This window comes from Nannospalax galili, unplaced genomic scaffold, assembly GCF_000622305.1.
Source record: "Nannospalax galili isolate Female #2095 unplaced genomic scaffold, S.galili_v1.0 scaffold1617, whole genome shotgun sequence".
NCBI lineage: Eukaryota > Metazoa > Chordata > Mammalia > Rodentia > Spalacidae > Nannospalax > Nannospalax galili.
Window position 1 is genome coordinate 1,771,856 of NW_008340915.1, and position 18,161 is coordinate 1,790,016.

The following is an 18,161-nucleotide window of genomic DNA, read 5'->3' on the forward strand; positions in this document are numbered from 1 at the left end:
GGTAAACTGGAGCTAAAGATTTTTAAGAACTTCCTCATTATTGGCTGGGGAAAACTGGAATGTTGTGAAGGCCTGAGTACTCTTGTACTTTCATTAAAGTGGCTGTTTGATTGAAGGCTATTTTTAAAATAATATTTCTCCCCTAGAGAGTTTTATATTCTTGTAGTAGAGTTTCATCTTAGTTTTAAAATCAGCATGTAGAGGAAGAATTTCTTTGGTTCATGATTACTCCTCAGAGTCCCACATTGTTGGCTTTCTACTGTATCAGGCCAGTTGTTTTCTTTAGTTGGGCACTAGATGAAATGCTGCTTTCACGTAACTTCAGCCACTACATTTCTTTTCACTGGGAAGAGATTCTACAAGAGCATCCTGGAAGTGAGTCAGACCCAGAATTGAACTGATGAGTGGTACCCTGTCCCAGGTTTCCTCATGTAGTAGTTATAATTCCTGAGAATCCCATTAGTTGTTCTTTCTCTCCCTCCATCTGGGTAGTGGAGTTTTCATAAGCTGATGTGTGTGCAGTGTAATTCTCCTGTACCTGCCTCTGTGAAGAGTCATGAATGAGATGAAGATACCCAGCTATTTTCTGGCCTCACTCATTTGTGTGTAGAAAACGAAGACTAGTTAGTGATTTGGGTTAGCAGCAGTGCGTTGAACTCCTTGTAGAAAAGTGGTCTCTTCCAGCCCTGATCTTACCTATTTTAGTTTTCCAGGTGGTAGTAGATTCAGACAGCAGCCAGCAGATATTGCTAAGTCCCCGATCTTGCAGTTGCAAGTCCACTGCCAGTACCAAGTCAGGCAGAGAGGGAACATCACTGCTGCCATGCAGTTTCTGCCCCTGGCAACCAGGTGTCACATCTACATGGTTATTTCCAAATGTTGCTTAATGTGTGCTTGTCGTATCCTAGTAATTTGGCAGCAGAACAGGTTCATTTGTTGAATTTCATCTAGCCTGGCTATATAGTAGATTCAGAATGAGTAATAGAAGAAATGTGCTCAACACAGTGCATAAAGTGTGAACTTTAGCAGAATCTTAGATTTAGCCTAGTCTCTGAATTTCACAATAGGCACACAGACCCAAAAGACAAAGTGAATCACCCAAGAACACAAGTTCGCAGCAAAGAAGAAATTAAAGCTTTAATTGTCAGATGTCTACTTTTTTGCTACATACTCTAGATGAAATTGTATGCCAAGGTCTGTCCTGTTGAATCTACCTCCCTGTCCTGTGTATAAGTGAAGCCATTCTTAAGAAATGTTTATATACACAAGTGTAGCCTCATCCGTAGTTTACTGGTTTCCCCCGTTTGAACTGGAAGTTGGTGTTTTAAGACATGCACAGTGTTTGTTGTTACCATTTCATTTCATTAATTAGTAAAGCAGATTAGATGGCCGTCATAAGAGTATGGCCTTCTGCTGTATCTATGAACAGCCCCTGCTGTGAGGGTCCTCAGCCTAGCCAAGATTCCTCAGCCCGTGGAAGCTCCTTCCCACTGCTGCCATGTCAGACCTGCCTGATAGCCAGAAGTGCCCACCTTTTCCTGCTTCTACCCTCTTTCTCTATCCAGATTTTCCCCATTTGTATGTCTTGTACTTTGTTTCTCTCAGCACCTATTTCCTAGGGACACGAAGTGACACAGGACATAGGTGGTTTTGAAAATACTTCTACACAAGTCTATATCAGCTTTTGGAGAAAATATTCATAAACTTTTCTTTTTTTGTCTCTTTGAGACAGGGTCTCCTTGTAGCCCCAGCTGTCCTAAAACTCACTATGTAGACCAGGCTAGCCTCGAACTCATAAAGATCTGCCTGCCTGCCTCTGCCTTCTGAGTGCTGGGATTAAAGGTGTGTGCCACGACGCCCAGCAACCTCTTTTTTTTTTTTTTTTTTAATTGTGTATGAGTGCATTGCCTACATGTTACGCAGCGCCCACAGAGGTCAGAAGAGGATGTTGGATCCCCTGGAACTAGAGTTATGGATGGTTGTCAGCTGCCATGTGGGTGCTGGGAACTGAACCAGGGTCTTCTGCAAGAGCAGCCAGTGCTCTTAACTGCTGAACCATCTCTCCAGCCCCTTCATAAACTTTTTTATGATGAGTACCCACAGTAATTACAAATGATGACTCATCATTTTTTCACGTTCTTCCTTTAACTTTCAACCAACATGGAAAGAAATATATTCAGAGTGATGGGAAATACACTATTATCAGGGGGTAGGAGTTCCAGAACCAATTTACTTCCCTATCTTACCGAATTCTCTTTGCCAACGTAGAACTTGGAGCTTCACTGCCCATAAAATGACATGGATGAGTGTGGGGTGTTTTTCCTGCTCTGGCTCTGAAACAGATTGCAGGGAAACTTGACTAGCCAATTCTGAATAGTGTGAACATTAAATCTAAATTTAAATGGGACAAATACAAGTTCAGAGAAAAGAAATTCAGAAATCGTACAGTAATTGTCTCCATGTTGCTGTCCGATTTATTTGTCAGATCAGTGACACCAAATGCCTTGGCCCAGATAGTGCAGTTTAACTTGCTTCTCTTTCAGAGTATCTGAACTTTGCAGTGTTCAGGGTAAAATAAGATTATATACAAATGCCAGGAAATGAACATTTATTCTACACTGTATGGAATAAGAAAATAGATACATTTTAGTATAACTGCACCTTAACAAATAACTCCAAGTGTTTCATGCTCCTTTCTACTCTGTCCCACCTCAGCTGTGATTTAGAGTTGAGAACCACCTGCTTTTTACACATAATGGTAGCTTTCATTGGTTGCTCACACTAATCTTTGCTGTCTCTAAATCTGCTAATGAAAGGCCCTTGCTATTCTGAGCCTGTGTAATTACTGAGTAGTTTCATTGAATACTTTGTCCTTTACTGTGTTGTTCTCTTTCAACTATTAATTCTTTTCAATATATTTTTTATTTTTTTGTGCATTTCATATAATACATCTTAATGATATTTAGACCCTCTTCCCTATCTGCAGCCCCCCATAGACTGCCCACTGGATTTCATGCATTCTGTCATATCCGTTAAGGCTTGTTGAGTCAAGTTTGTGTCACCAGATGTTCCTCCATGTGAGTTCATATACTACAGCCTGTTCAACCTATCTAGCATCACCCCCTTAAAGAAGACCAACTTCCTTTCACTCAGCAGTGATTAAATGCCAGTAGTTCCTGGCTAAGGTTGAGGCCTTCTGCCCATTTCCCCAGTTCTATGTTGGTTTTTATCTGATTGAGGCTGCATGGGTTTTGTACATGCTATCACTGTTGCTTTAAGTTCATATATGCAAGTTCCCAGGAGCTATAAGACTTTGTTTTCTTATGGTCATGCACCACCCCTGGCTCTTAAAATCTTTCTGTCCCCTCTTCTACAATGGTTCCTGAGCCCTTAGTGGGTGAGTTTTAGTATTAAGAATCATATCCAGGGACATGCAGTCTACAGATTCTTCACTTTGGCCAGTTGTGACCTTTTGTGTTAACCATGCCCTCTGTGTTAATCACTCTTTTTCAACTATATCTTTTTCAGTATGAACATATAATGGGTATATGCCCAGCAGATTTCTTATTTATTTTATAAAGGAGTCTTCTAGAACTTCGTTTTGCCTTTGATTTCTGAATTTGATTCAGCATGATTTTTTTAGATGTGGGGTATGTGTGTGTGTGTTTTCGCTTGTATCTCATGACCATGTAGTAGCAAAAGCTGGAGAAGTAAGGCTTACTTAAGAACAACAAAACTGTAAGAGTCCATTTTTATTTGTGTGTATGTGCGTGCTCATGCATGGGTACCCACAGAAACAGAAATGGGAATTGGATCCCCTGGAGCTGAATTTACAGATATTTGTGAGCTATCTTATCTGAGTGTTGTGACCCTAACTTGGGTCCTTGGGAAGATCAGGAAGCTTACCTAACCACTGAACCATCTCTCCCGCCTCCAATTTCACTTTTGATTCATGTTTCTCTGGTGCTCTCAAGGTGCTGGGGGCCATGTAGGTGTTCTTGTTTTAAACAGGTGTTAGGAACCAAGCTCTGACTGTATCTAAGGAACCCACGAGCTTGTTGTTTCAGCTCCATGTCGAAATCTCATGGTGAAATTTCATGTTACTCTTTAACGTGAAACTTGTAAGTTATAATGGAATCACAATATGCCTTGTTCCCAGGAATGACATATAAAATACTTAACAGCAAGCCTGGCATAGACACTGCCCAAGCAGAACAAATGTTAAACCAGTACCAATTCATGTCACTTGAATTATCAATTCTATCTGAACCAAACATGAGTTCAAAGGAGTCAACAATCTTCTGTGTGATAGAGGCTGTGGTTCTCAATTTACAGAGAACCATAGAAAACATTGTGCTTATATAGCTAGATGTTTTACGGTTTTCCTTCTAAGTAAAAATAGTGAGTTAAAATTTCTAGGTTTTTCTCACTAGAATAGTATTCATTACTTTATGCAGATGTGACCACTCAACAGTTTTGTATACTGTCTTTGTCATGCAGTCCTGCTGCCAGATTATGAGTTTCCTGGCCCAATTTTCCACCTACATACAGACATTTATTGAACAAACCTGTGTTGGTAAGCAGGTACCAAGATACTCATAGAACCTATTTTGTGAAATCAGTGATGTCCCAATCTGCTGCCCTTTGTCAAAAAGGTTTCCCATGGGGAAAAGAGCCTCAGACTGCTGGCGATCCTCTTAGGCAAGTGGTTCTCAACAGGTGACATTTGGCTATGCTTGGAGACAGATTTGGTATATAGGTTAGAGTCAGGGATGATGCTAAACTTACATTAATACATGGTACAGCTTCCACAACAAAGAATCACTTAGTCCAAAATGTCAGAAATGCCGCAAATAAGAACCTCTATCTTCAATAAATGACCAGATACAGGACTGGCTAAAGGTAAGTTCTGAAATACCATTCCTGGAAACCCTAAAGCTACAGGCCTCATTGGAGTCCCATAGCCTTTTAATGTAGGAAGGGGATCTTTATAACATGGTAGCCAACCTATATCTCCCGATAGCTTTCATTTACTAATAAGAGCCCATATCTATGGGCTAGAGACATGATAGCTCAACAGTTAAAGGGTGCTTGCTGCTCTTGGATAGGACTAGAGTTCAGTTCCCAGCACTCACTCATGTCAGCTCACAACTGCCTGTAACTCCAGCTCCAGGGGATCCAACACCCTCTTTGGGTACCCCTACACATGTACATATACACATACATACCCATAAATTTTAAAAAATAGATATTTAAATGTAAAAAATTTAAAAAGAACCCACATGTAACATTTACTATGATAGTGGATCAAGTTCAATAATAAAATCCCTTTTCTGTTAGTCATTGTGCACAAAGCATCAACTATGAGCAAGTAGTATCTCTCTCTGCATGTTGAGCTTTCTGCTTTGGACTTCTAATAGGATTTACTGATGAGTCCTAGATTGTGTGAGTGTCAATAAGGTATTGGCATTTCCTTGTTCCAAGCTTTGTATAACTAACACATACTCAGGATAGCTCATGTATATGCTGTGGTATTTTGAAGTAAGTCATAGCATTCCTCCCCAAAGCTGTGTCTGTTTGCTGTGTATACTTCCTCCAGCACAGTTCATTTCAGTTCAGCCACTCCATACTGATTGCTGCTTTTGTGGAAAATTCTGACCTAGGTTTAACCAAGGATTTAGACAGAGGATTAAAGCCTTGTTCCTGTTCCAGAGAGTTGAGAGCTGTACAGGGGGAGGGAGGAAGGGGGCAGGAATAGAGGGTAGATGTGTAATAGAAGACAGTTGAAAAGAGCCACCATAAAGGATGCCTTGAAAAGTTTTATCAGATGCAGTGATGGAAGGTATGACATGGCAGAAACTATATAAAAGAACATTCAGGAAAGTTTGAAATGGGCACTGGGATGGGTCGGAAATTTTGCAGAGCCAGGGTGCACATTCTAAGTTTCCTTCTCTTCACAGAGTAAGCTTCCTATTGAATCAAAGTGTTAATAACAGTAAGTTCTACATATGAAATCCAACTAAAATTAAGAGATATACATGTATAATTTAATCCACCCCACCCCTAAAATGTGCTGATACTTATAAAATTGTTTCAGATTTCAACTAATGGTTAAGTCTACTTTTTTTGGTGAGTACCATGATCTAGAAAAATACAAAGCAAACATCACTGCCTTAAGTATATGTACCTTAACCATCTCCTTCTTTCCATTGGTTATTGGCTTCAAAGTCATTCATCTTTGCCTCCGCTCTTTGTCTCTGAGGATCAGCAGCACAAAGGAACAGAGTGTATTGTTGCTAGCATGTGTTTGGAACAAAAAAGCTGAAATATAGACCATGGGTCTTGAAACGTCCATGAAAGAACAAAGAAAAGAAACTCATGATGCAGTCCTGGGGGTTTGGTTTGAGTCATGAATTCAGTTAAGGAAGTCTGTAAGATGGGTGGGCTTTGTCCTTCATCTCACATCTGTGTTCAACCTCTGTCAGGTATTACACAGAGTACTTGAACATGATGAGCTAGCATTTACTTATAGCTATGCCTTTTCGTAAGTCACTGAAAAATATGACAATGTGGACAATAGGTTGGCTCCATTGATGTTCATTGAGATGAGCTAATCTTGACGGTTACCGCTGGTATAGCTTAGTAAATGCTGCACACTGTTAGAAGTTTCAGTATGTCACAGTAGGGAATGTGTCCCTAGCAGAGCAACTCACATCAGGGAAGCCAGGAAACAGGGAGGGAGGATGCTGTGCTAGCTTGATTCCCCCTTTTCTCTCCTTTTATTCCATCTGAGTCCTCAGCCGAGGGGTGGTACTGTCTACATTCAAGGCAGGTCTTCCCCTCTTGATTAGCTTTCTCTGGAAATGTATTCATGGAAACACCTTTACTAATCTCCTAGGTGCTTCTCAGTGTAATCAAGGTAACACCAAATAGTGGCTATCAAACCTCTTGATAAAGGCTGAGAATCTTCTGCAGTTTCTCATTTGTAACAAAAGTCTAGTGTTCAGCTGAGCACAAGGCTACTTTAGTTCTTTTTATACCTCATTACTCTTCATTGATCATGTTCTCTAGCTTCTAAATGCATTCTTACAAGTCTGTGTAGATATGCTTTTGATAATTCTGGTTTTTTCCTCATTTTATGTGAGCATATTTATTGTGTCTCATATGTAATTCTGACAAGGAATAAAGTTCTTTTCCTTCCCTTATTTGCTGATCTGCTATGTGAGTTGTGAGCAACAGGTAGAACTTGCCTGCCATAGATCATCCATACCATTGTGAACATTAAATCACTCCTAGCTCATTATGTCTATATTTCAGAAGGTTACAGTGTTTAAAATAAAAGGAATATGGCTACAGGGCTGGCCTGTTGAGAATTCTGTGGAATTGTTGCTTTTTCTCAGTCCTAGTAATACCTAGCTTTATAGTCCTACTCAAGGAAAATGGAGTGCTGCTGCCTGCTTTTTTTTTTTTTTTTTTTTCTTACCTTGAGCTTTTAACATCCAGCCCTGGCATTTCAAGAACTTCTTTTTTTTGTATTGTCTTAACTCGATGGATGGTGTAACAGTGTATGCTCTGAGCTCAGTGATTATGACGTCACTTGAGTTCCCAGTGCCATTACTTTATTCCATACTGAGCCATACCACAGCTACGTGAGCATAGCAATGCCCCAAAAGTTGACCTATGAGGATTTCCTGAAGAAAATACGCGGGAAGGTAAGGCTCCTATCAGTACAGTGTATCTTATCCATGTCCCAGTTTCTTCTTGTGTTGACTTTATTATATCTTTTGTTGTAAAGCACCTTCAAATTCTTTCTGAAAAGAGACAAGTCTTTAAAGAGGTAAGTGAGTGTATACTTTATTCTTAATCTAGCTTAACACAGAGTTAAGACATCAGAATGTTTGTGTTGGGTCTCACAAATCCTGATTTCCTCATTTTCTTTGTTTCTCTTGCTTATGGGAGACTAGATTTACATAATGATCCACTTAAGCATATTCTGTCACATCTTCAAGCCCAATCATGTTATCCCAAACCTAGCAAGATCTGAAAACAAATCAGCGTGCATTTATTTCTTCAAGGAATAGCAAACAGAGGTGGAGAAAGACTTTATATTCATTTTCCTCTAAAAAACAATTCTGCCGTAACAGCAAATAATGTTATAATGCTCCTTGTTTTTATCTGTTCATTTACAATGATTCTGTATCTGTTGGAGAGTACACAGAAAAGTTTTATTTCCTTGCAGTCAGTTTACTGCTTTCTCTTAAGTTGAGTGTGACTCCCCATCCTTAGTGGCCATTAACATAGTGAGTGTCTTCTTGGCTTATTTAAGTTTCAGGATTCATATCGTGTGACTTTTCTTCCCAGCATCCCATTAACTGTTTGAAAGCAGTGTTCCGCTGAAGTGTTGTGGCCATGTTTCTTGCTTTGTTATTCTCCCCAGTGGATCTCAAGCTATCGATTCTGTTTGCAGTTGAGGGAAGATTTGTGATGTTTGCCTATAGTTTGATGCTGTCAGGTCTATGGAGATAGCTCCTCTTTGGTCTTTAGTCTACATAGCTAACATCTGATGTGCTGCTTTAAAAGTATTTCAAGTACTATATATTAGAAGAGTGAATGAAATATCTTTGTGCATTTTTTATTTAGGTTGAGATCAACTCTTCAAAATTAAATTTGTTCATTGGTACTGTGTTCTCAGTAGACCCAAGCAATGCACTTTCAGTATTGAATTCTAAATGATAAGAGTGGAATATCCATTACAACCTCATTGCATTTTTTAAAAATCTGAGTGTGTAAACAAGAAATTATGTAGTGCCTGTGTTGTACTAGCCATGCTGGGTAGCATCATACCTTGAATGAAGAAGCTGGTGTTGACACAGTCAGAATTTAGGAAGTAAAATAATTTCCCTGCTGCCTATAACTGTTCAAGTTGTTAAAACAAAATCTGAAGTTGTGAATCACAGTTAGTAGTTTACTCCTTAAAATTCTATATCAGTTTATAATTTCCATCTTATAGTTGAAAATATATTAATATTGATATTTAAAAGTGATTTTATTTTCTTTTTTGTCAGAATCTTCATAATAAATTTATCATTGTTGGGCCTTATTTGCTTAAACTTCTGTTGTACCCCCTTTGTTATTGGCTTAAATATGCTTTTTCTTTAATTGAATTCTCTGTATTGTTTTAATTTTTTGTACAGTTGAATGCTTGCAAGATTAACTATAATGTGTACATACAAAAATTTATAGTAATTTATTTACACTTCAACATGTTTAATTTATATTTAATTTCAAAGTTTTCACGGTGAAATTAATTTTCTTGCATATCAATGTATTTTTATTTAACCTTGATACTTGTTTTGTGTATTAGTCTCATGCTTTCAGGCAGCATGAACTTATCGTTGAAACCTTGTCTTTATTTAAGAGCACAGTGACACATGTATTCCAAACAACACATCGCTTAGTATTTGCTCACTATTTTTTTTGTATTTTCAGTATAATATCAGATTAATAATATCAAATTTCTAGTGTATATGTTGTTAAATATCTACCTGTTTGTTATTTTTAACATGCTTCAGGATATTGAAGACAAAGTAAGTAACAACAACAAAAAGAAAACCCTACAAATTAGCAAATGCATAAATATAAACTAAACAGAGACTTGAGTGAATAGTTATAGAGTAGAGTGAGCCAGGCAAAACGTCATCACTTTGCAAAGGAATATGAAACATGCACAGAGATGAGAGTGGCAGTCACACGTGTGTTGTGTTTAGCATTCACCGAACACAAAACAATGTTAATGCAATAACTTTTCTTACTTGAGGTAATATTATAAAGAGATTCTTTCAGAAATGAAGATCAGTTCAACATAATTCAGGATATCAGCAGTGCTTTGATAAATGTGTGTATGTGTTCTTGCTAACCTTGAAAAACATCCACAATAGACATCTTTATTGTTTTTATAGTGAATCATATTTTTTTAATTAAAGCAATTAATATAAGAGCTTGTAAATTAGTATTATAAGTAAATGTTTCATAATTACTCCATTATTAGAATTATTATCTTAAAATTTTTAAATAAATTATTACAATTGTGGCTTCTTCCGTCTCTAGTCTACTTCTATATAGGGGAAGAGAACAAATACATGTATCTATATATGTGTTTCACCAGATAATTTAAGAGTTCTCAAATGTAAGGCTTATATGCAAATATCTATATGCAAGTTTTGTTATTCAAGAAGGTTAACGAAACTGTATCTTATTCCCAGAATAAGATCTAAATTTCATTGTACAGAATATTAATCCTTCAAATTACTCTTCAAAAGAGAAGTTAAATACAAGAGTCTGTGGGTGCTGTGCCCCGACATTTCCAAATACATTTGGACAAAGTAGGACACAGCTGTTACAGTAAGAAAAAGATACAATGCAAATTCAATCTTTACACATAAATATAGCAATCATCATCATATTAATGCTTTTCTGTGGCAGAGACCTAATATACTGCAAAGATCACCAGCCTATGTACTTTTCTAATGCAGTTTATGCTTGACTTTTGCTTTGCTGTTGCTGGTTTATCTTTATCTTGATACAGTATATTCCTCATTTCTTTTTATAGGCAAGGCAGCTGGAAGAGAAAGACCGAGCAATAAAGAAACAGGATGCATTCTACAAAGAGCAGCTGGCTAGACTGGAGGAGCGGGTATGACTTTCTTGTCATTGATTCCTTTCTCTTAGCACATCTGCAGCTTCCCATATACTTGTTTAAAAATCAATAAATTAGAATTATAGTTGCTTTTCCTAGTTAAAAAGTGAAGAAGCCAAGCAGGTAGGTCATTATCTCCAGGATGTCATTTCATTTTGGTCAGTTGTGGTTTTTGCTGTATTGACATTTTTCCCCTGGGGAACTTCAGCTACTTCCTTTCACATGTTGTGCTTGTAATCTGCATTGCCTCCTGGTCACACAGGCTGTTACCCATAGCTCCTTCTACAGTGCTGAAAGTTGAGTATTTTCTTAGAGATGTTACTATTTTGTTTTGTCTCCTTGGTTTTTTGTTTTTGTTTTTTGGAGATAGTATATCTCAAACTCATTGGCCTTGAACTCACTACATAGCTGATGACTTTGAACTCGTGGTCCTCCTTCTTATAAAATTTGAGTGCTAGGATCACAGTGTGTACCACCATGCCTGGCTTGAAATAGTACTGTTATAGGATATATTGTCTTTATTAGAACTCTGTTTCACTGCATTTATAACTTAGAGAAATAATTGTCTCCTTCAAAAGTGCTGACAGGAGTTAAATATATTGTAGGACTCGGGGGGGAAAGATTTAGGAAAAGAGGAGGCGTATGTCTAAGAAGAAGCCTGTAGCAATAGGAAGCAGGCCAGTGTCATGCTGTTGGGATAGGGGTGTGCTGGTACATTTGGGAAGGGCAGGTTTGTGTAACAGCAGAAAACAGGGTGGTCTCTTGGGCAAGAATTGAAGCAAGGGGTAATTGGAAAGAGATTAATTTAAAAATGGGATTTAATTAATTAAATTTCTTAATTTAATAATTAAGAAATGAACCAGGCATGATGTCACACAGCAGTTATCCTAACACTTGGGAGGGGGAAGCAGGATGATTAGGAGTTCAAACTCATCCTCAGCTACACAGGGAGCTCAAGAGTATAATGGGTTACATGAAATTCTGTCTCCCCCAAAGTTTTAAAAGAAAAAAGGAGGTGAGGGTGAGGGGAGAATAGAGAAAAGAAACTGGATGGTGATGGCTTGGGCCAGGGTGCTAGCAGTGAAGTGGGAAAATAAGGTCATGTACGTATGTTCAAAGTTAAGTTTGCCAAATTTGCTGATGGTTTTGAAAATGAGTAAAAGACAGACTCAAAAACAATCTAGGTCTATAGTTTCTATAACTAAGCAGATAGATTTTTCTATGCGGGAAGATTATTCACTTATCAATTAGAATGTAGTTAGAGTTCGGTTCAACATCACTCAAGATGTTGAATAGGCATAATGTGGGATAGAGTAGAAATGAACAATAAAGTTTCCAACAGTAAATATTTTAGGTCTGGGGAACACATGTGGTCTCTGTTGCATTTTATCTTCTTTTCCTCTGTAATGTGTAAAATGAAAGTGTGTTCATACTGAAGTTTGAAATTTGTTTAATTTTCACATCATGAAATTTTAAAACTTTTTTTCAACGATTTAAAAGAGTGAAAGCTTTTCTTAAGACTGTATCTTGCAGGCCAACCTTATTTACCTATAGGTTGTAGTCTGTGGAAGTGTCCTTTAAAGCCACTAGTTCTGGCATAATTTATATCTCTACAGTGGTGTGGAATTGCTGTGTAACTTGCAAAATCTCATATAACCTCTCAAGTTCCTCAGCTGTTGAAGGAGGAAATAATACTATTTTTATCTATAACTTCTTAAAATGACTTAAATAAAGGATTTAAATAGTGCCCCGTCCATGGTAAGTGTCTGTTCCCTACAGCTGTCCTTTTCTTTTTTTATTTCCAGAACACTGTACTGGACACAAAGTAACTAGAAACTTTGTGGTTGGCTCATTATTACCTGCTTTGCCTCTACCTGATGCTAATTTTTTTTGCTATCAAGTTTTACTTTATTAGATATTTCTTGAATTTGCTTCAGGATATAAGAAAACACACTGAAAATAACTTATATTTCTTATACATCCACTGATTTGACTGAGACAGTTAAGTGTTTTGAATAAGATCCCAAGAGGATTTGTTCTGGGCAGATGAAGCTTGTTGCTCAGCAAATAGTGTTTTTGGTATTAAGCAGAAAAATAGCATATGAGATTGACACAATATGAGGAGACCAAATCATTATAGTATTAGTATATATTCCCATATTTTTAAAGATTAATTTTTGTGTATATGTGAGTGCCTACATGCATGCAAGTGTACCATGTACATGCATTGCCTGAAGAGACCAGAAGAGGACATCAGATCACCTGGAACTAGAGTTATGGATGGTTGTTAGGTGCCGTGTGTATGCTGGAAAGATGCTGGTCTAGGGCAGCTGGTGCCCGTGCCACCCAGAGATGCAAAGGAAGATAGGGATGGGAAGCAGCCCTAAGTGCTCCTGGGGACTGCACTGAGGATCTGGGTTGGTCTGAATGCAAAGGATCAGGAAGCGGAAAGGTCAGCCCTGGCATCTAAGGAAAGAGACAAGCGGGTTGTGCAGCCCATGGAAGCAGAGGGAGGTGAGGGCAGGACCAGGCCCCAAAGGCTTCTGGGAGAGAGGATGTTGTGCAGACCAGGGTAGTAGAGTAAGGTGAGGGCGGGGCCAGGCCCAGAGGGCTCAGGACCAGAGAAAGAACTGGGTTGGTCTGGATGCAAAGGATCAGGCAGCAGTGGTGGTTCCCCCGGTGTCTGGGGTGCCAAGACAAGGAATGGGACAGGACCCAGGCTAGGAGGAGAGACAGGCAGGGGAGATGGAAGGGTGAATGAGGCTGGGGGAGTCAAGGCACGGAGGGTGCTATGGACTTACCCTGGACTGAGGCCTGCAGGTTGTGCCCTGGGAAGCAGCACAGCAACTCTTTAGTACGAAGGAAGGTCAGGGCCATTTTTGAAAAGTTTTGCAAGTCCTCTTTTCCCAGTCAGTCATATGTCACTAACTTATCAAGTAGCATTGGAATAGATGTGAAAGTAAACTTAGAAATCATTAGAACTGTCACATTTAAGTTTGTGGCCTGAAAGAGACTTGAGGAGTATTGATCCCTGCTGAAGAGACCTGGAGAATGTTAATTCCTGGTTGATGGTGTACAATGAGGAGCCTGGAGTAGACTTTGAAGAGACAAACCCAAAGGTACTTTCGAGGGGCTTTCCCCCAAGTTGCTCAGAAATGTGTTTTCCCAACTCAGGAAAATTAGAGAATAATTACTTGAAAAATTCATAGTGCTTCATGCTTGCCTGGGACATTTATAAATTTTATAATAATTGTGATTAAACATGTATGTTGTGTTAGACTTTCTCATTTTATCCTCACAAACAACTCCATGAGGCTGTCCACTCTGAAAATCCTGAAGCCGAAAGCAGCTTGTCCAAGAATGTAAACCCAGACTTATCAGTAGACCTGGATCTGATCCAGCCTCCCCACCTGAGCTGGGAGCCAGGACTGTATCTCCCTTTAAAACATGTCAGTTCTGTGCTTACATTATTAATTGGGGCAGAATACAGTATTAATTCTTAGAAGTGTTACCTTAGCACATTCTGGCTTCTAATACAGCTTTTTAGGTCCAGATCTTCATTTGATTATTGCCACCTCATAACCTGAAAGTATTAAGCATTTAAAAGTATATAGTTTTATTGCCAGAATTTGTCACTTCCTGAGAAATTTTGACCAAAATAGAATACGTTTTCAGTATTTAGAAACTACATGATTCAAGCTGAAAAGTTATTTTATTGTCTAGTTTGCTTCTTCCACTTTGGAGTAAGGAATCTGTAGCCATTAGAGCAGCTTGAAATCCTCCTGAGGTACTCCTTCAGTCACACTCTCGTAGAGTAGTCATTTCATTCTACCTTCTAGAAAGAAAATATGCCTTCTTTTATTTTTACTAAATTGTTTTTGTGGTAATTCTATTTGAAGTGGATTGTTTGCATGTTTCTGAGGCAAGGATGTTTTTCCCAGTACTTTCTGGTCACTCTGGAGAAAAACTAGAAGATCCCCTTTTGAAGTACAAGGTCAAAGCCGCCCTGTCCTAGGGACCTTCTGGGATGAAGGCCCCTGAACCCCAGGATATCTCGAGAGTTTGATACCTTTGAGGGCTAGAGTATCATCCACATATAACTTTCTTTTTTCTAAACTATTAATTCACTGTTCTGAACCATCAGCTTTGCTCTTGGCCTAAGGATAGTAGGGTTTAGCACAATGTCAGGGAAGATATAGAAATCCTGATGGCCTGAGGAGCTGAGGGTGATCAGAGACCTTAATGAGGTAGGAATAGTGCTCAGATCAACCTTGTTGTGTAGAGACCCCTGGATTTGCATACACCTTGCCTTAACCCTCTAGAATTCCCAGGGACAGGATATTACATTGGCTGGGCTAAAGAGAGCAGTGAAGGAGGAATGGAGAAAAAAAAAATTACCATTTAGAAGTATTACTGGCTTGTCACCTGGGGGCAGTTACTAATTAAATTCTAAGGTCATGCTTACATTTAATGAGCAACTTTTACCCACTTGCGGTGGGTAACATATCTTCTGTTGCGTCATAAAGTGTTGGGCCCATTTATATGATTAATTGGTGATTTGGTACTTGATTTTTCTGTCAATTAGTATTTTTCTTTCCTTGCTCCTTTGTGGAAACCTTGGGGGAAGGGTGGAGACATTGCTAAATGATAATCCAATAAATGACAACCAAGTAGGTTATTGTGACCCATTGTACTCCTTATAGGGTGAAACTGTTACATACGTTTATTGCCAGATGAAGTCTGCCTTTGTGAAATACTTCAATGAGTGAAGCTAGGGTAGCACATGATAGAGTCACAGACTGTTAACACTTGAGATATGAAAATGTAAATACCCCTTTTAGAAGGGGGAAATAATAAATTGCTTTGTTGAAGTTAAAAGAAACAACAAAAACTCCACATTTGATATTTCCCCCACTAAAGTGCTTTCAAAGCAGTTGTCAGTGCTTTTAGGTCAGTGGGTAACTCACTTTGGCCTTGCAATGTGAGGTAGCACATTCAACACAATAGTTAAAAGCTTAGCTTTCTACAAGCTTGGCCTGCACAGGTTATGCTGGTTTGTACTTGCCAACCTGGAGAGATGCTTTGTTCTTTTGACACTTGGAAATTTTGTACTGGCTTCCTAATTCATGTTGAAATCAGGGCAGCTTCCCCATGGTTTCTGGAGTAATAGTTACAGAATGAAGATGAAGTTCTCTAGTACACAGGTTTGCACACTGAAGGTACTACAAGCCAGTATTGTAATTGGAATGTCATTGCAAGTGACAGATTTCAGCACAGCTGCTTGTGGTATATACACTGAGTTACTCTTATTCTTTTTTCATTAACAAGTAATGATCTTCCAAGTAAATGCATTTCAATATTAATTATTAGGTAGAAAATTTAGTACTGCCCAACGGTACCATATCTTTTGTTAATCCAACTGACATAGCTATTTATAACTTAGATGCAAAGAGTGACTTACTCTGTTTGGTCACCAGCTTTCCTAAAGGTTTATTATTGCAGATATTTTGAAAAGGAACAGGCAAGATGAGGTCCCCCCCACACTTTCTATTTCATTCTCTGGGGGAAAAAATCAATACAGTTTAGTAGATATGGGGGTCTTATCCTTATTCATTATTCAACAAATTGTCCAAGTACATTGGCTTTTCTGTTAACCTCTGAAATTTTGAACAGGAAATGTGGTTTGAGTAACCTTGAATTGCTTTTTAAATCTGGCTTTAGGGATATAAGACTTTCTTTCTAGAGTGAGCTTTAAAAATGCATTCTGTTAAAATGATCTCCTTAACTGGAGCCAGTTTTTCTATGTCTAACTTTAGAGGAAAGATTTGCAAATCATGGGATCAGCACTTAATTTGGGGCTCTATTTACCATCTCGGCTGTCAAGAAGTATTAACCTTAAGGTAAGATGAGAACATGGAGTACAAAGCTGTGAGCTGATGGCACACAGTACACCAGGTATTAAATAGCATTATCCATCCTGCTTGCTACAGTAAATAGGATTTCACTATTATGATGTGTCAGGGCTTTCAGTGAAATCAAATTTCCAAGACACTAAACTGCCATCCTCTCTGCTGAGCAGCTTTATTCTGGGATCTAGCTTTCATATTAATCCTGTTGGTAGGATATACTTGTACCAATTGTGCATAGAAATTATGATTTAATGATCTCTTCTTCTTCTCTATTCAGACGTTAAAAAGGACCACTGTGCTTTTTAGTGATAGCTGCAGGGCTCTGCAAAAGGGATGATGGAGAGTTCAGCTTTAAAGCCCAGTGGCCTCTTTGTGAGTGCCTATAATGATCATAGGTGTGCAGGTGCCAGCAATATGGGTTCCCTACTTTCTCAGAGCTCCACATTTCCTTTACCTTTTGAAAGACTATTCAACAAAATAATCTGATTCTGCTTATCAGAATGATGCTGTAAAAAATGACATGCCACTTGAATGTGTAAAGATAAGGCAAAGAAAGAATATACTGTGAAGTTTGGGGGGGATTCCAGTTTTAAAGATTCTGTACAACTTATGGAGGTTCAGCAAGCTTCTGTTTGAAATAATAACATCTTTCCTGTCATTGGAATATTTGAAAGAGGGGTTTGTGGCAGTTATTGGCAAGAACATTGCAGCAAGGCAACCAACCATTCTCTTTCCTTTCTATGAAATGGAAAATAGGCTAAAATTATCTGAATATTCTTCACATCAATTGGAAAATTAGTGATTGTTTTGCTTCTTGATATCTTGTTTATTTATAAATTTTAAATGTGCTCCATTTAGGCAGGCCAGCCAATGCTTATTTCCTTGATTTGCTGACTGAAAAATTTAAATACATGAACATTAAATTTTTTTAAGGAAATTGTAGGGCTTGTTAGAAAATGCTCTTCAGTCCCCATTCTGTGTGCAGACCATGAGACAGCTGTGTCTCTAGAAGGGATTACACTTCAGCACATTAGTTTCAGTTAGAAAGATGCAGACGGTTATTAAAACATTTGCAAATGGTATCAGCTTGTGGCTTCACCCAGGAAGAAGTGCCTACATCTGAACCTGGGATGTAAAGCAGGTTTACACTCTGAACTCTGCAGCCAGTGAAGGGACCCCGGGTCCAATATCACCACCAAGACTGAGTGAGACAGGATTCTGACCTTGGTTATTCTTACCAGAATTTGGAGAGTGAGAGAGAGTCATTGACATTCACCATTCATTCACACCAAATGTATTAAACTCCTACAGTGAACCAGGCACTGTACATTGATATGGTGACAAATACAAATGGCACAAAATGCCCCTAGGCATCTGGTATTGAGCTTTTCATTGACACAGTTGATCCAGGGAGGCCATGCTAGCCTATTATTTTCCAGAGCAGAAGTGTTTTATGAAGAATATCTGATACCTTTGTCCTTTAAAGGTCACAAGATCATGGGATTTTGAGGGAATTTAATGAGTTAGAAAGATCTACCAAGTTAAATTCTTAGATG

General features: G+C 38.5%; 1 protein-coding gene across 2 annotated transcripts in view; it reads left to right on the plus strand.

Annotated features, from left to right (window-relative positions):
* Positions 1-18,161, plus strand: part of Chchd3 (coiled-coil-helix-coiled-coil-helix domain containing 3) — a 279,953-nt gene that overhangs the window by 173,596 nt on the left and 88,196 nt on the right. The window contains exons 5-6 of one of the 2 annotated variants that reach the window (XM_008836074.3): positions 9,573-9,587; positions 10,610-10,693. In XM_008836074.3, the coding sequence (XP_008834296.1) occupies positions 9,573-9,587; positions 10,610-10,693 (99 nt within the window). The remainder of the gene's footprint in view (positions 1-9,572; positions 9,588-10,609; positions 10,694-18,161) is intronic. The other variant, XM_008836075.3, reaches the window with a different exon arrangement.